The 15,016-nt window shown below is 32.5% G+C and overlaps 2 protein-coding genes across 5 annotated transcripts; both read left to right on the forward strand.

Annotated features, from left to right (window-relative positions):
- Positions 1 to 779: 779 nt before the first annotated feature.
- On the forward strand, positions 780 to 3,652 carry LOC18106521 (uncharacterized). 3 transcript variants are annotated; one of them, XM_024588257.2, is made up of 4 exons: positions 780 to 991; positions 1,121 to 1,252; positions 1,741 to 2,142; positions 2,710 to 3,652. In XM_024588257.2, exons 1-4 carry the CDS (start codon positions 879 to 881, stop codon positions 2,765 to 2,767), a joined length of 705 nt encoding a protein of 234 aa, XP_024444025.1. In that variant the 5' UTR covers positions 780 to 878; the 3' UTR covers positions 2,768 to 3,652. The 3 variants fall into 3 exon arrangements, with proteins under 3 accessions (XP_024444025.1, XP_024444024.1, XP_024444026.1); XM_024588256.2 differs by having other exon boundaries at positions 2,738 to 3,652; XM_024588258.2 differs by lacking the exon at positions 1,121 to 1,252 and having other exon boundaries at positions 2,738 to 3,652.
- A 3,691-nt stretch (positions 3,653 to 7,343) lies between these two features.
- Positions 7,344 to 11,168, forward strand: LOC18106520 (protein LEAD-SENSITIVE 1). 2 transcript variants are annotated; one of them, XM_052448771.1, is made up of 2 exons: positions 7,344 to 7,531; positions 10,161 to 11,168. In XM_052448771.1, the coding sequence occupies exons 1-2, from the start codon at positions 7,438 to 7,440 to the stop codon at positions 10,847 to 10,849; spliced, it is 783 nt and encodes a 260-aa protein (XP_052304731.1). In that variant the 5' UTR covers positions 7,344 to 7,437; the 3' UTR covers positions 10,850 to 11,168. The 2 variants fall into 2 exon arrangements, with proteins under 2 accessions (XP_052304731.1, XP_006372450.1); XM_006372388.3 differs by having other exon boundaries at positions 7,349 to 7,531; positions 10,179 to 11,168.
- The last annotated feature ends 3,848 nt before the right edge of the window (positions 11,169 to 15,016 follow it).

The raw sequence follows: 15,016 nt of genomic DNA on the forward strand, positions 1-15,016 counted from the left end.
CTCATTTAACTCTATTTCAAACTTCAAACTAAGTTATTGGTGGAGATTGATTTAATAGTTTTGATGGCAGTAGATGATGAGTTCAACAATCAATAAAGTTCTTTGAATTGTGATCGGAAAAGATTATATTTTATAAATACTCTAATTTCAGTATTTATTATTTGTTTTTCAGAAAAGATGGAATTAATCTTAATATATAAGAATTAATTTTAAAATGTTATTTTATCATGGAATAAAAAAAAGAATATAGAATATAATCTCTTATATATATGTGTGTGTGGATGAAGTTAATCATATTTTGTCTTTCTTTTAACTTGAAAAATAAATAAATAAAATTGTAATGCTACCATGCTCATCTATTAATAATTCAATTATTTTAATTACGAGCAAAATTATTATATATATTAAAAATATATTCGATTGAAGTGATGAAAATAAAAACATGAAATAAACATTTTTTCTTAGATGGTCTCTAAAAATATTTTTATTATCTTTGTTATCTTGTTTTTTTTTTATTTTATATTAGTAAACGAGTGCAATATAATTATTATCTTTTATCATTTCTAAAGAAAAATGGCATTCTTCTTTTAAAAGAAATAATTTTCTTTTTTTTTATGAAAGGTTTAGTAGCAAAGGTCATATGAAGTTTCCAAAAAAAAAACTATGGAAAACATTTTTGAAAGTTCTGAGAATTAACTTCTGATATAAAAAAATAATTATTATTTGAATAAAAATAATTAATTGAATAAAAAAAGCCATCACTGGCCACGATAGTCAGATAAGAGACACGAGGCCCTATTGAAACGCTGACATTTTCTTACTTCCACCACAAAGAAAAAATATACCGCGTAGCGCCGCCGCCACACAAGAACATAGCCATGGATGCGGAGGATGATTGGGAATCATCTTCAGGAGAAGTGACCGACACTGACCAGTTCAACGATGAAGACTTTTACTCCACGTCTGCTTGTCTATCCAAACTGCAATTCAGGTAAGATACCAGTACCTACAAAAAATCTGATTTTGTTAACAAAAATTGAAAAACTTGATTGTTTGTGCAGTTTAATGAAGTGAGTTTTTGTTTTAAAGCTATAAAGATTGATTTATTTTTTGTTACTAGGAATGATGTTTCAAAGGCTAAATGGAATGTTGAGATGGGAATGGCTGAAGTTATTGAAAAGAAAGGGAAAATGTGGATTACTACTGGGATTGTTCGTAATGGCAAGACTTTTTGCTTGATTGAGGAGACATTGTAAGTGATTAAAGAACGGGAAAAAAAGTATCTTTGAAGTTTTTTTTGTGCCTCTTATAGTCATATAGTGGGTATAATCCATTTGACTGTAAATATTATTGCTTTTAAAACCTGGTTATGCACACCCTTTAAGCTTAATTTTAAGATGAAAATGGCTAATTTTACTGAAAATCAGTACCTGAAAAATTAAAACCGTAGGATTTGTGGGAGTTTCCGGTTGAAATCACTAATTCAATGGTTGAGTTTTTTTTAGAAGTGATTCCAAGGAAGAATCTTTGGTAAAGACTGTTCTCTTAGGGATTAATATATAGATAGATGGATGTGATAAGTGAAGGCTTGAAAGTTTAGTTCTTATTTTGCAACAGTCAATGAAACAAAGCAAGTTGTATGTTTATAAGTATGGTTTGGAAGGACAAAAACACATGAATTGAGTAATTGTCTTAGTTTTCTTAGATTATCTTATTGGTGAATAACCTTTTCTGCCATAGGTTTTTGGCCGAAATAGGGGCATTGCTTGTTATGGATGACAATGATGAGTGTCTTGCATTGAAAGACATACACAAGAAGATGTCTGAAGAAAGGAATGGGTGCAGCTGGGAGCTTTTTGAGGTATATAAACACTTGAAGTCTCTTGGTTATGTTGTTGGGCGTCATGGTGTTCCTTGGAGTATGAAGGGTGTTGAGAATAACAGCAAACCTTGTTCTTCTCAAGGGACTATTCAAAACAACAGGGTTGAAGGTGTTGAAGAGAACAGCATTACTTGCGCTGTGCAGATGCTCAGTAATTTGCAAGTTGATGAGCTGAGACTAAATTTTGACGTTTATCTTCCAAATAGCAAGTTTAGAAAGTCTTCACCCGGTGATCCAGCCTTTCTGCTATGCTTAGTTAGGTAAGCATGATAGTAAACCTGAATAATTTGAAAACCTTTTCCTTAGAGGTGATTGATTGTTGAAGTTCTTTGATCACTTTTTGTTTGTCCTTCTCTCATATTACTGCATTTTAAGGAAAATCCTATCACTCTGTTTGTGCTCATCATATCTTCCACCTTTTATTTTCATGTAAAAGAACCCTTGGAAATCATTAAGGCTTTTCTTACTTTAGTGGATAACTTCATAAGAGTTGTGTCCATGGTTTGCTGTGCAGGCTGTTAACTGCCATGCTAGAAATTTTTTTGTTGTTGGAAATTTATTTGGTTGCAAATAAACACAGTTTCCCTCTGAAGTCTGTAATTTATGAGATCCAAGAAGTCCATTGTCATTTGGAAAAGTTGCATACTGATGTTAAGTGATGACTTTTAAAAAGAAAAAGGCTGACTAAGTCCTTCAAATATATGTTGCAATCTGGATGCTAATTAGAGGAATTCCAGGATCATCACATATCAAGCCCTAATGCATCTCATCTCATTAGTTTTGTTTCCATTTTAATGCCGATCTATTTCTCATTTTAATTTGTATAGATACTGTTTAACTTGCCTTACCTTGAAGGGGAAGTCCACCATCCAATGCAAAAAGTAAAGTTCTTGAGAGACAATGTGTTGGGATTCCTTTGAAGTTATGTCATGTAGACCATGGGCGTGTCAGCTTCTTTTCCTTCAAGAGGGTGGAGCTCCCCATTTTACCCTGAATTTCTGGAAGGAAGCACTAGAGGCTTCAGCAGCAGATAACAGGATGCCAGAGTATGACTGAGGTTTAACCGAGCCTTGCAAGGGATTATGCCTCCTAAGGCTCGGAGATCTTTGACTTTTATGCAAATCATTCGCAGAGCTAAGGTTATACAGCATGCATGGCATGCAATTGTTGCTTCTGCTTCTGGTGGATGATATCATGTCTTCTTATGCTCTTTGATCCCTATTTCCTCGTTGACAAGAAGACAAGCCCAAACTGTAAAGTACACAGCCTAAGATCTTTTTAGCATCTGGATGCCAACGTGTTTGAGCTTCCCTGAACATGTGGATCTCAACTAGAAATTTGTCGTCACTAATGGAGCCACAATGATGGAAACTCACCGCGCTAAAGAATACAGAATGAAACAGCCAGATTTGGAGATTGGTCAGTCAGTGGAGATGGGAACCATACATACTGGTGATTTAATGGGTTTTTTTTCTCCAAAAATTCAAGACAGCACATTCTGTCATTTTTATAAATTATTCAGAGTCTATATTCCATGTTGTTAGGAGATGCATATCAGTATGGTTGTTTCAATATTATCTGCATCATTTGTCTCTGATGCACCCTTTCTTGCAAGTCGATGGCAATCCATAGATAGTAACCCAAGCTTCAACTGGATATGTAGTGGCAATCTCTGTTCCATCTTTGAATGGCTAATCATGATGTTAAAGCTGTTCATGAAGCTGTCACAACATCAGAACAGTTCAATACAAGGAAGTTATATGTTTCTCACGACTACCTCCATTTTTGTTAGACAAGCATTGATGCCGCTGGTTGCCCTTTCGAATTACCAGCTGAAGAAATTTTACTGTAATTTTAGACAAATTATTCACACAGACTGAGACACTCCCACAAGATTTCTTTCCAGTTGCTATCCAAATCACCAAGAAGAAAATTGCCTGTGCAGCTACTGATTCCACTCGTTATTCAATGACAGACCCCAAGGGCTGACAACCTTGTCAATTTATATTAAAAAAAAAAAAAAAAAGAGTTCAAATTGTAAACCCTTGGAAACTTAGAAGTTTTGAAAATAAAAAATAAAATTAATAGGAATTAAGTAAATGATAATGTGGAGTCTAAATAACTATGAAATGGACAAAGGGATTGAAGATGTAAACCCTGGACAAACAATTTACTGAGTATCAGAATTAAACTCGATTGTGAAATAAAATAATAAAAATAAAATAAAAGGATGAGATATAAATTTAATTTTATGTATGGAAACCGCAACATTGTTTTATGTTTAATTTAATTTTAATCATGTAATATATGTTGTTGATATGATGTGACATGGCTTGAAGGAAGCTGTATGGTGACAAGTAAGGCTTGAAGATTGTCTATGATGATATAATTTTCGTTGTAATTCAGGATGGTTGAATCCGAGGTGTATGGTGAAATTATTATGTGATTTGCATGTTATGAAATCTGAGAGAGGTTTTTTTTAAAAGAGAAACTCAATTGAAATTTTATTAAAATTTAGTTTAGGTATAAAAGGATGAAATTATCAGTAAAGTATGAGATTAAAGGTTATTAATCATCTAAAAATCTCCATAAAGTATGAATAAAAGAAGTTGTTAGTTCATTGTGTATATATGAATGATTAATATAAAATAAACTTTGAGGAATATTAGTATAATTACGTGTTCTGTATTTTCACTATATATTTGATCTATGCTTCATCTGAGGTACTTTTTTCTCAACAAAAACTTTTCTACACGTAATTAAAATAAAAGAAAAAATAATATTAATCTAAATATAAATTAAAAAAATACATATAAAAAGCATTAATATATAAAAAACAAGAAAGAAAATAAAAAACAAGTATAGTTGGGCCTGGCACGTCATGTCTACCTGCCTAGCCCATGTTTTTAGAGCCCACATCCAAGCCTGTCTCAGCAAACCCGCCTGACTAGATCTTTATTTTTTTTATTGCATCATATCATTCACTCTAATTTTTTTTGGAAAAAAATCAGCTACCACATTGTCAGTGGGCTAACTTTTTTTTCCTCGTACAAAAAACTTGTACATGCAAGATTTTTTGATGCATTTTTATACATAAAGATATTTAAAGTGTAAATTAAAAAGTTTATGTATACATATAATCAAATAAATCGAGAACTGTGTGTGGTAATAAATACGAAAAAAATATATTAACAATAACTAAAAATAAAATGAAAAATTGAATGTGTTAATAAACAGAACATTTACCCGGTTGTGTAAACTAAATTTGTTTATTAATTTTCTATGCAATCAAATGATATTAAAAGTAGACACGCATATTAAATTGATTAAATAAAATAAAAGTAAAAAAAATATTAAGCAAGACTGCACATATCAGAAATATTATATGAAAGTAAATATTTTTTATTTTTAAAAATAAATTTCTTGTATATAAAAAGATTTTAAAAAACATTATTGATAAATCAAAATAATTTTTTCAAAAATTAAACACGCACAACACCACCAAAAAACAAATTTTATCCAAAAAACTTAAATAAGAAAAACAATATCATTGGTGAGGGATTTTAATTGAAACATAAATTTTAAAATTATTTTTAAAAAATATACCAATAAAAATAGGCAATACTATAAAAAAATAATGTTCGGTTGTTGTAGCTTAATTTGTTAAACCTGTGACTCGGACCATGAACTCAACTGGGTTCAATATTTTTGTCCCTTAAATTTATATTCAACCGTTATATATATATATATATATATATATATATATATATATATATATAGAGAGAGAGAGAGAGAGAGAGAGAGAGAGAGAGAGAGAGAGGGGGGGGGGAGGGAGAGGCCCAGACTCGCAAGCCCATAACCTAGCGCGCCTGGGCCACTAAAATGAAGAGCCCATGAGCATTGATGAGCCTTTAAGGTCGGGTTTGCAGGCCTGAGCTTATTTTTATTTTTAATTTTTTAAAGGGATGAATGACATATCATCTACTCCTATTTTTCTAGAAAAAAAATAAGCTAGTGAGACAACATATCGTTTGCAAGCCTAGATTTCGGCCGAAAAATCGGTGCAACTTGTCTTTTGCCCAAAAAACCAAAATTTCAAGCTATTTAAACTCAAAAACACCTCACCAATGCCCTCATAACACCCACAAACCATTCTACCAACTCCAAACATCTAAAAAACAATCCAAAAATTTAAAATCAAATTGGTTTTGTTTTGGCTTTTTTTAGCTCAGATTTGGTTTTTCATACAACATCGAGGATCTAAACAACCACCATGAAGTCCCTCTTATCTCATAGGACTCATGGACACCAAGAAAACTCATTTTGGTATCCAGAAATAGAGTTAACGATGAATTTTTCTCTCATCGTTGGAATCCAACAACTCTTTCTTTGTCTCATCTCCTTAATCAAGATCTGAAAAATAACACAAATAAACTTGGGTATGAAAATTGGTTTTTAAAAAAAAATTAAAGGGACTTGAATGGTATATACTGTGTTATTTTTAAAGATCGAGGTTCTAAGTGAAATTTTCATGCAATCTTAGGCACTCCATCTATGTTTGGTGTCTATTCAGTTCGGTCTCTTTTCTTTCAATTTCACCATTGACTAAGCATTCAGAAGCAATTGGCCTTCAATTAGAATCAAATCGAACAAAATAAAACTTTAAGAACCAAAATGAAATCAACAAAAATATATAGTGTTATTCACAGTGTTTTATAAGAGGGTGAATAGTGCAAGCGACACACTGTCCACCCCATGTGTTTTAGTTTTATTAGTAATAATAAGCTTGAAAATAATGATTATGGGTATATGATTTAGTTTTTAAACCCTTTTTTGTATAAATTATTTATCTAATATAAATATTACGTAATAAAGCTCTATCATGATTATAATAGAATCCTTGTTATATAAGACATTATTGTTTATTATAAAAAATTTGTAAAGCCAATTTTTAAGAATGAATTTTTTTCTTGAAAAAATTATTGATTGTTGACTGTGCATGCAGATATAATTTTTTCCTTAAATGAAGAAATTATTGAGTTGAATTAGAAAAATAAATGATAATCAAAAGACATCTTTTCAAGTTAATGATTCTCTTTACGGACCATATAATTGGAAAAATAATTTGATTTGCTTAGGGAGAAACCAGAGATATTTAAAGGATGTTTGGAATGCAGTTTTTTTAAAATTTAAAAAATAAAATTTATATAAAATAATTTTTTTTTATGTTTTTAGTTCGTGTTTTAATATGTTGATGTTAAAAATAATTTTTTAAAAATAAAAAATATTATTTTAATATATTTTTAAATAAAAAATACTTTTAACTTTTACTTCGATCACTGAAACAATCCCATACAGGCTTTTAAGGACCGATCTGCTATGAACATATAATTTGGGCATTAAGTTGTACTTGTCCCAAAACTAAAAGGGCAGATTCCAAACTAACTTTCATTAATATAGCAAGACTCGAACTGGAAAGTTAGAAAGCAAAAATATCCCATGGGAACTGCGTAGCGTAGAGGCTAAGGAAGCAGAGCAAAAGCAACCAAATTGCAATGGGACTTCTTTCGAATAGTATCAAGAGAGATGTGTTAAGGCCAGGGGATCATATCTACTCGTGGAAAAACGCTTACTTATATGCCCATCACGGTCTGTCTCTCTCTCTTTTTATTCGTTTTTTGGTGTTGTGTGATTGGTGTTTTGGGTACCTAGCGGGATTAAATTTGTTGGCAAGTTGATATCTTGGCTTGTTTTTTTCCTTTTCATTTGGTTTTTCTCATTGGTTTTTGATATTGGAGAGCAGTGTTTTGGATGGATTCAAATTTGCGAAGATGATGCTTTGGTGTGTTTTTAGGATGGCCATTGCTTTTTGACCTTTTGAGAGCAGGATTAGTAGCCTGTGAACGCGAGGTTGGGACTTTTTGATGGAGTAATGGGCATAAAATGGGGGGATTTATTCCTTTAGGTGCAATTGAATTGGTGGGTAGAGATTATATCTTTGAATTGACCAAACATTATTTTTTTTTACTTTTTATGTGATGCTTTTTGGTGTCGGAGTTTTATACTGCTGGCTGTTACAGGAAGTGATTGTAATATTTTTTAATTAATCATAGTTAGATACCTATTTATGGAGTTTCATTGGAAATGATTGTAATATCTGCTGGCATAGGAACTTCCGAATTTAAAACTTGCGAAACAATTATAGGGATAGAAATACGGAATGGAATTGAAAAAAACAGAGCTTTGGTTAAGTGCTAATCTAGTGAGTATTGTGTTTTAACTTCAGAATCTTTTGGGGAGCAGGGTCATTTATGGTTGAGTGGTAGGGTGGTGGCTAATAGGGTAAAATGGGGCTGGGAGATGGTTAAGGTCTTAGATGTCTATCTTACTTTCATGGTGGGTAGACATCATTTCTTTGAATAAATCAAATCAAACATTAAATTCTTGCTGTTTGTGTTAAAGTTTTACACTGCTACTTATTATAAGAAAAAGTTTAGCTCGTATGTTAATCAATCATGGTTAGACGTCTGTTTATGGAGTTTCATTGAAAACAATTCGGGAATTTGTCGAAGTAGTTAAGATGTAGCATAAGAACTTTTGGATTTAAAATTTGGAAACACAATTACAGGGTTAGAATTATGGGATGGAATTGGAAACGTAAGGTTTTAATTAAGTTATTTTCTCAGAAACATTGGTAATTGGGCCTCCTAAGTGCTAATCTACTGCATATCACTATGTTTTTAAAGTTCAGAATCTGTTGGGCGGAATTCTTTTAAGTTTGAGTGGTAAGATGATGGCTAATAGGCACAAGGGGGTTGAGAGATGGTTAATCGCAGAAGAAACATCTTCAGTCACTGAAATATTGTTTGTTTCTCCACACATTTTTTGCTCTTGTATATTCTCTGTTTTGTCAGTCATCAAGGAGCTGCTCTCTCAACTTTCTTTTATCCATGGAGTCTCTTTTCTTTTGTATCCTGGACAGGGAGTGATTGGATTAGTGTGAAAACCTCTGTGCGGCATAGCACGATTCTTGTGTATTTTATGAATTCTGTTTGCTATAACCAACGGTTTTCTTGTTTGTGAGGTTGTTTTAGTTGTTTTTGGTACTACATCAAGGAATCGAGGAAAGACCTTTAAAAGTTTGAATAGGCTTGGCTCCTTTGTTAGGAATTCTACTGGCATTGGTAGCATCTATCTTGTAAAATTTGCCTTTACAAGAATAACTTGTTCACCATCCATACCATTGCTGTCTTATTCAATGTTCCTTTAGGACAGGATACATTTTTGTCATTGCCAACAATTTTATATGGCTATTCCTGAAATTTGGTAACATTTCCTCCACTCTATAGTTTTCGCAGTTTTCATCAACATCATTGAGTGCTCGCGAATTATTATTATTTTGAATCATATTACCAATCCACGCCATCTAGAATAAAATCATTATAATATGCAAGCCTTAGAAGAAATAAAATCTAAAAGTTGGCTTAGTACCAACTGAATTTAAGTACTATGGATCCATGCTATCCGTGGGGAATGTTGTTGCTCTGTAGGTAATATAAAGGACCCTAATATAAGATATACAGTACTAATAATATAGTAGATAACTGGACCTAGAATTATGTTTGATGATATTGCTTCAATAACTCTTACATGTCAAATTGAGTTTTAACTCACAAGGAGGTCCATTGATTCGCCATAAGTATCTTGTAACCGCTAAAGGTCCTTCCCTATCTTTCATCGGATTCTCATTATGGTACAACTCCCAAAAGCTTTTATAGGTTGTCCATACATGGTAGTTTTTGTTAAAGTATGTTGTAGATTTGTCACTTTGTTCATATATAGTGTTGGATAGGTTCCATTTATCTTCTTCTCTATTCATCTTTACGCTTAAATTTTAAATTTTAGGTCTTGCATTTATGAATTCACGTGAAAAAGGACTCTGTGATTGTTTATGTTCAGTGAGAGGGGGAGGGAGATAGGAGGAGTGGCGCTTTTCTATAGGAGATCATGTGAAAGTTGAAGTTTAACTCATGTAGATTATTTACTTTCCAGTTCTAGAGTTGCTTCATTGATGGCTATCATATTTCTTGCATTCTCAATCTGTTCTCTCCTCGACTCATCAATACATCTAAACTTATTAATTGTGTATCGCAATTTATCCTGGTTGAAATCTGAGCTATCAAATTCTGGTTTATACGCTCAAGATGAAGCTTGTGTTTATGTGCATTTCTGAGTTTTGGATATGATGTTAGCATTTTCAACATGCTTTTCTAATCAGATCCTCAAATGAAATTAGGCATATACTTTGGTGATGAAAAGGTGATACACTTCACTCGGGGATCAGGCCAAGAAATTGGCACAGGAACTGTGTTAGACCGTCTTATTTTCAGCTTGTCTCCTTCTCGTCCTTCAGATAATCCGTGCCCAAAATGTGGTGATCAATCAAGGCTTGATGGTGTCATCTCATCCTGCATCGATTGTTTTCTATCAGGTGGCTATCTCTACCTCTTTGAGTATGATGTCTCTCCAGCTCTCTTCATTGCTAAACCACGAGGTGGCACCTGCACCCTTGCCAAACCCGACCCACCAGAAGATGTCCTTCACCGTGCTTCTTTCCTCTTGCTAAATGGTTTTGGTGGATATCACATTTTCAAGAACAACTGTGAGGATTTTGCAATCTACTGCAAGACAGGCTTGCTCGTGATGACAAGCCTCAGTGTTGGTCGAAGTGGGCAGGCTGCTTCCTTCTTAGCTGCTACTAGTGCTATTGTTTCTTCACCACTTCGATTTCTAACAACCAGCTTTAGCGGCCTGGCAGCTGTGGGATATGGGATGTATTGTGTCAGCCGGCTCGTTTCTGATATCGGAGTTCGTCGCGACGTGTCAAAAATCCCTGTTGAGCGACTTGTTTCCTCTTCCGGCTCAATAGAGTCAGAAGCTGTGGCTGACCTGGCCAAGGAAAATTAATTTTATCCCTTACCAACACCGAACTGTATGGAGTACTAGAAATGTTTTACTATGGATGCTTGATAGCTGCAACTCTAGCTGCAAAAGCTTGGATTTGGAGGCCATCCGCATCTCCCACAGGCTTATTCGTTGAATGCATTATATTTTGTGTACTGTGAAAATGCTTGTTATGAAAGAATTGGCATCAAATCGTTAATTCATGAACTAGTTTGGTGTCTGTGCTTCCTCTATGTTATACACAAACATATATGCAATGTAAATTGCTGACGTTGGTTAGTTTCATCTTCTACATTTTACAAAATTATCTAGGGTTTGTGAAGTGGCTTGTTCTATTCATGTTCTTGTTCACGTTCAAAAAATCTATTTTGATTGAATATCTGGCATAGTTATAATCCAAAGCTTGAGTCACAGTCACAAGATGGACGGGTTAACTTATGAGTTAATAGACCAACTCAGATCTCACTCGGATTTGTCCATGTCATGGACACTTGAGTCAATTTTCAAACCGGTTTGAAATCAAAACTAGCCCAAACCATGTCCTGGGTTGGTAGATTTCTAGATGGATGTTTTCAGCCAACTTAACTCTGATAACTACACCAAAATATACTACACTACGTGATCAGATGTTCTTTGTGTATTTGAAGTGCTTAGATCCCATTCTCTTGTTTCAATAATAAATTTTTCTTCATGCCAAATCTACAATGATTTGGCTTTGATGGAAGATCTTTTGTTTAAAATCTAAAGAAAGGTTCCGAAAACAGGATTTCTTGTAAATAATATCAAACTGATTATGGATGATCTATCTTTAAATAAATCTGCCGACGACTGACGAGGACTTGCACTATCATCATTTGCTGTTGCCTGTCAGCACATGCTACATATCATATCATCATTATCTGGTCTGTGACTTAAATTGTGAATGAATGTTCAAAGATTATGAAGAATTGATCCCTTGATTCCCTTCATAGAATGGTCGCCCGGCAGCGGCGATAAATTGACCGCCGCTTGAGATGGTGACCCACTGTGACTCATGCTTTGGACCTAGTTGCTGCGCTTCAACTGGTCATGCTGGTGGCAGTCATGTTAAAGGATCATAAAAGGATGCTTAGCTAAAGACCGGAGTTTAATATTGGACTCTTTACACGGGCAATAAATTAATCAATTTGGACTAGATCTCCCTCGGAAGGAAATCCCCTCCGGAGAGAAATGAACCTGTACTGTCGGCTGAGAGGAAGTTTCATTGAATGCTACTTTCCTCGGTGAAGGGCTGGCATGCATGACAACCAGGGATGTTGATGGGTGTCTACTGTTCAGATTTTTTTTTATTAGGTAAAAAATCTAAATATATATAAATTATCAGTTGGGTTTTGAATATTTAATGGGTATTTATTATCTATTGTTATTTATTAATCAATAAAAAATAAAATAGTTAATATATATTAAAGTATTTATATGTATATTAAATGATAAAATAATAAATATTATTTATATGTATTCTTCAACGAGAAAGGGTTTATAAAAAATTAATTTAAAAAGAATTTGAATTGTTGAATTATTAGATTAATTTATAAATTATCAAGTCAATTATTTTATTTAAAAAAAATCATTTAACATTGATCCGACACTGAATTTAATCCTGTTTTACTATATCAATATTCAACTGCAGCAAGATTGTTTCCAGCTTTTAGCCAGCAATGTAAGATTCACGTGGGCCTGACTATTATATATATATAAATAAATAAACAAACCATCCAGTGACCAGTAAACACGTGTGCCTGACCAAATCTTTTGGGCAAATCTAACGGTTCTGATCCGCTAACGGCCCCCGTCTCGTCAAGTTTGGAGAAAGGGCCAAAAGTCGTTTTGGTTTCTTGTAAAAAGATACGGCACCGCACCACAGTTTGGAAGATAAACCTCTCTTACTGTCACCGGCAGCAACCGGTCAACAAAAGTGAAATCACTTTTCTTATAAAGTTCTTCTATAGTGTTCTTATTTTATGCAACTAAATTATTCATGAGAATTGAAATAATTTGATTGGTTGCTGCAATATCTATTACTTTAATTCATAGATATATTCAATCTTTTTCTTAATATATTCTCAACACGAGAATATTGAATCACTTAAAATCCTCTATTAAGATTCAAAACACAACAAGATTTAGAAATGTTAGTCTTCATAATACTTAGAGTGAGATTTTGATTGAAGTTCGCTTTAAAATATTGCACTACGACATGAAGCATATATTATATCTTTTATGTAACAGCATATATTATATCTTTTATGTAACAGTAGGTCATTGGATCGCTATGAGTCAGGTCAAATGTTTTCAACATAAAAAAATATTTGGGCGTTGCTAATATTTTCCCAGTGAAAAATCTTTTTAATCGTATGAGGATTGATCCGATGTGACCTAATCCTCTTAATGAGTTTAAAAGCAACACAGACGACTGGTAAAATGTAGTTTACTCAAAATAAATATTCAAAATGATTCATTTATATAAATACTGAGATGCAACATATTAGATCGATTAAGATTAACTTGAGTTAACCTGTCAATCCATATGTTTAGTCATGAGACCATGACAACACTGTAAAAAGCAAATCAAAACTAACTATGAAACTTAATTTTGCAATAAATTCAATGTTATGAAATCAACTTACCAAACTTATAACTTAGGTCATGAAATTGAGATAACCCAATAGAAAATATATTAAAACAAATTATAAAGTTCATTCTCTAAAAACAACTTGAGTCAACTTGGATTAACTTGTTAAACCTATGATTTGAGCTATAAAATTAAGATAATTTCATAAAAAAACAAACCAAAACAAATCACAAAGCCTGATTCTCAATTAACTCATTATTGAATGATGAAATTGAAAAAAAAATCAACTATAAAAAAAAAGATTTGAGTTAACCGATCAAACATGTAATCTGAATCATGAAACTAAAATGATCTTATAGAAAATAAATTGAAAAGAATTACACATCTCAATTTCATATATATATATATAAAATGTTGAATTATAAAATTAAAAATTAAAATATAAATTAGAAAAAAAAAATCGAAGAAGACAAAACACCATTAAATAATATGTGTCGTGAGAAAAGTCACCTCTTCTTTTACTTTTTTTCTGTTTTTTAACATTTGCCTAGACGCAAGCCAGAAGTCTCTTCTCTTCACATGCTATATAGCTTCGAGGGCATCGTTTTTAACGTGTACGGACAAGAGTAGAAGAAAAGTTTTGTTGGCTTTTTATATTAAAAATAAAATAAAAATAAAAATTGGAGTGTTAGATTGGATTTGAGCAGAGAAGGTTGGTGATGGAACGGGCAACGGCAGCAAACCGTCTGAATCTGATGATCAGATGACAGCTAAATGGTTCCCAGAATTCCAAGTGTTCACTTTCCAGCCTCCACGTGTTTCTCCTGGAATTTTTATTTTTTAAAATATCTTTTATAATTTTATATACCATATTTTCCATCGTTGCTATCGTGCATGAATGATGTTTGCTAAAATCTTATAGAAATTATTGTTTTGAGTATATCAAATAAAAATCTTATAGAAATTAAGATTTAATTGATATATAATGATTAAAAAATATACTTAATTATCAATTAAAAAACAGTGTATTTTAAATCAACTTTCATGTTAACTATCTTGAATTTCTTCATAATTTCTTGTCAATAATTTCTTTTAGAATCCTGGATAATAATAATAATAATATAGAAGAATAAATTAACTTGTTTACAACTACGTCAAGCCTCTAAAGATAGACTTATTAATTCTCTAAATATAAACATTTTTTTTTATTTTATTTATTAGTAATGTACTCTTGATCATATATTTTTACATAATGTAAAGCAGCAAAATACTTATTAAATAGATTAAATCAAAACCTGACCCGGGTAAATTTCATTTTAAATCAGTTTCCTAACTTGTATGATTGATGATACTAAACATGTATAAAACCTGATTAAATTAATTTTAAGAATATTTTTTTTTATCCAAATAAGAACTCCCGAGCCCCAGGTGTCGGGCACAAACTCAAGCTCATGTATTAGGCACCGTAGTATTTTTTTGTGGGTTCAGGCACACGACTTGAGCCCAACTCTCAAATAATATGTCTTGGTCTAATTTTTTAAAGCTAAAAACATGTGTTG

Source organism: Populus trichocarpa, chromosome 17, assembly GCF_000002775.5.
Source record: "Populus trichocarpa isolate Nisqually-1 chromosome 17, P.trichocarpa_v4.1, whole genome shotgun sequence".
NCBI classification, from domain to species: domain Eukaryota; kingdom Viridiplantae; phylum Streptophyta; class Magnoliopsida; order Malpighiales; family Salicaceae; genus Populus; species Populus trichocarpa.

Bases quoted from the DNA above. Each gene is read 5' to 3' on its own strand.
- LOC18106521 (XM_024588256.2), top strand. From the start codon at position 879: ATGGATGCGGAGGATGATTGGGAATCATCTTCAGGAGAAGTGACCGAC. The intron at 992-1,120 runs GTAAGATACCAG...TTTTGTTACTAG, and splicing joins CTATCCAAACTGCAATTCAG to GAATGATGTTTCAAAGGCTA. The intron at 2,143-2,737 runs GTAAGCATGATA...CTTACCTTGAAG, and splicing joins TTTCTGCTATGCTTAGTTAG to GGGAAGTCCACCATCCAATG.
- LOC18106520 (XM_052448771.1), top strand. From the start codon at position 7,438: ATGGGACTTCTTTCGAATAGTATCAAGAGAGATGTGTTAAGGCCAGGG. The intron at 7,532-10,160 runs GTCTGTCTCTCT...TTTTCTAATCAG, and splicing joins TTACTTATATGCCCATCACG to ATCCTCAAATGAAATTAGGC.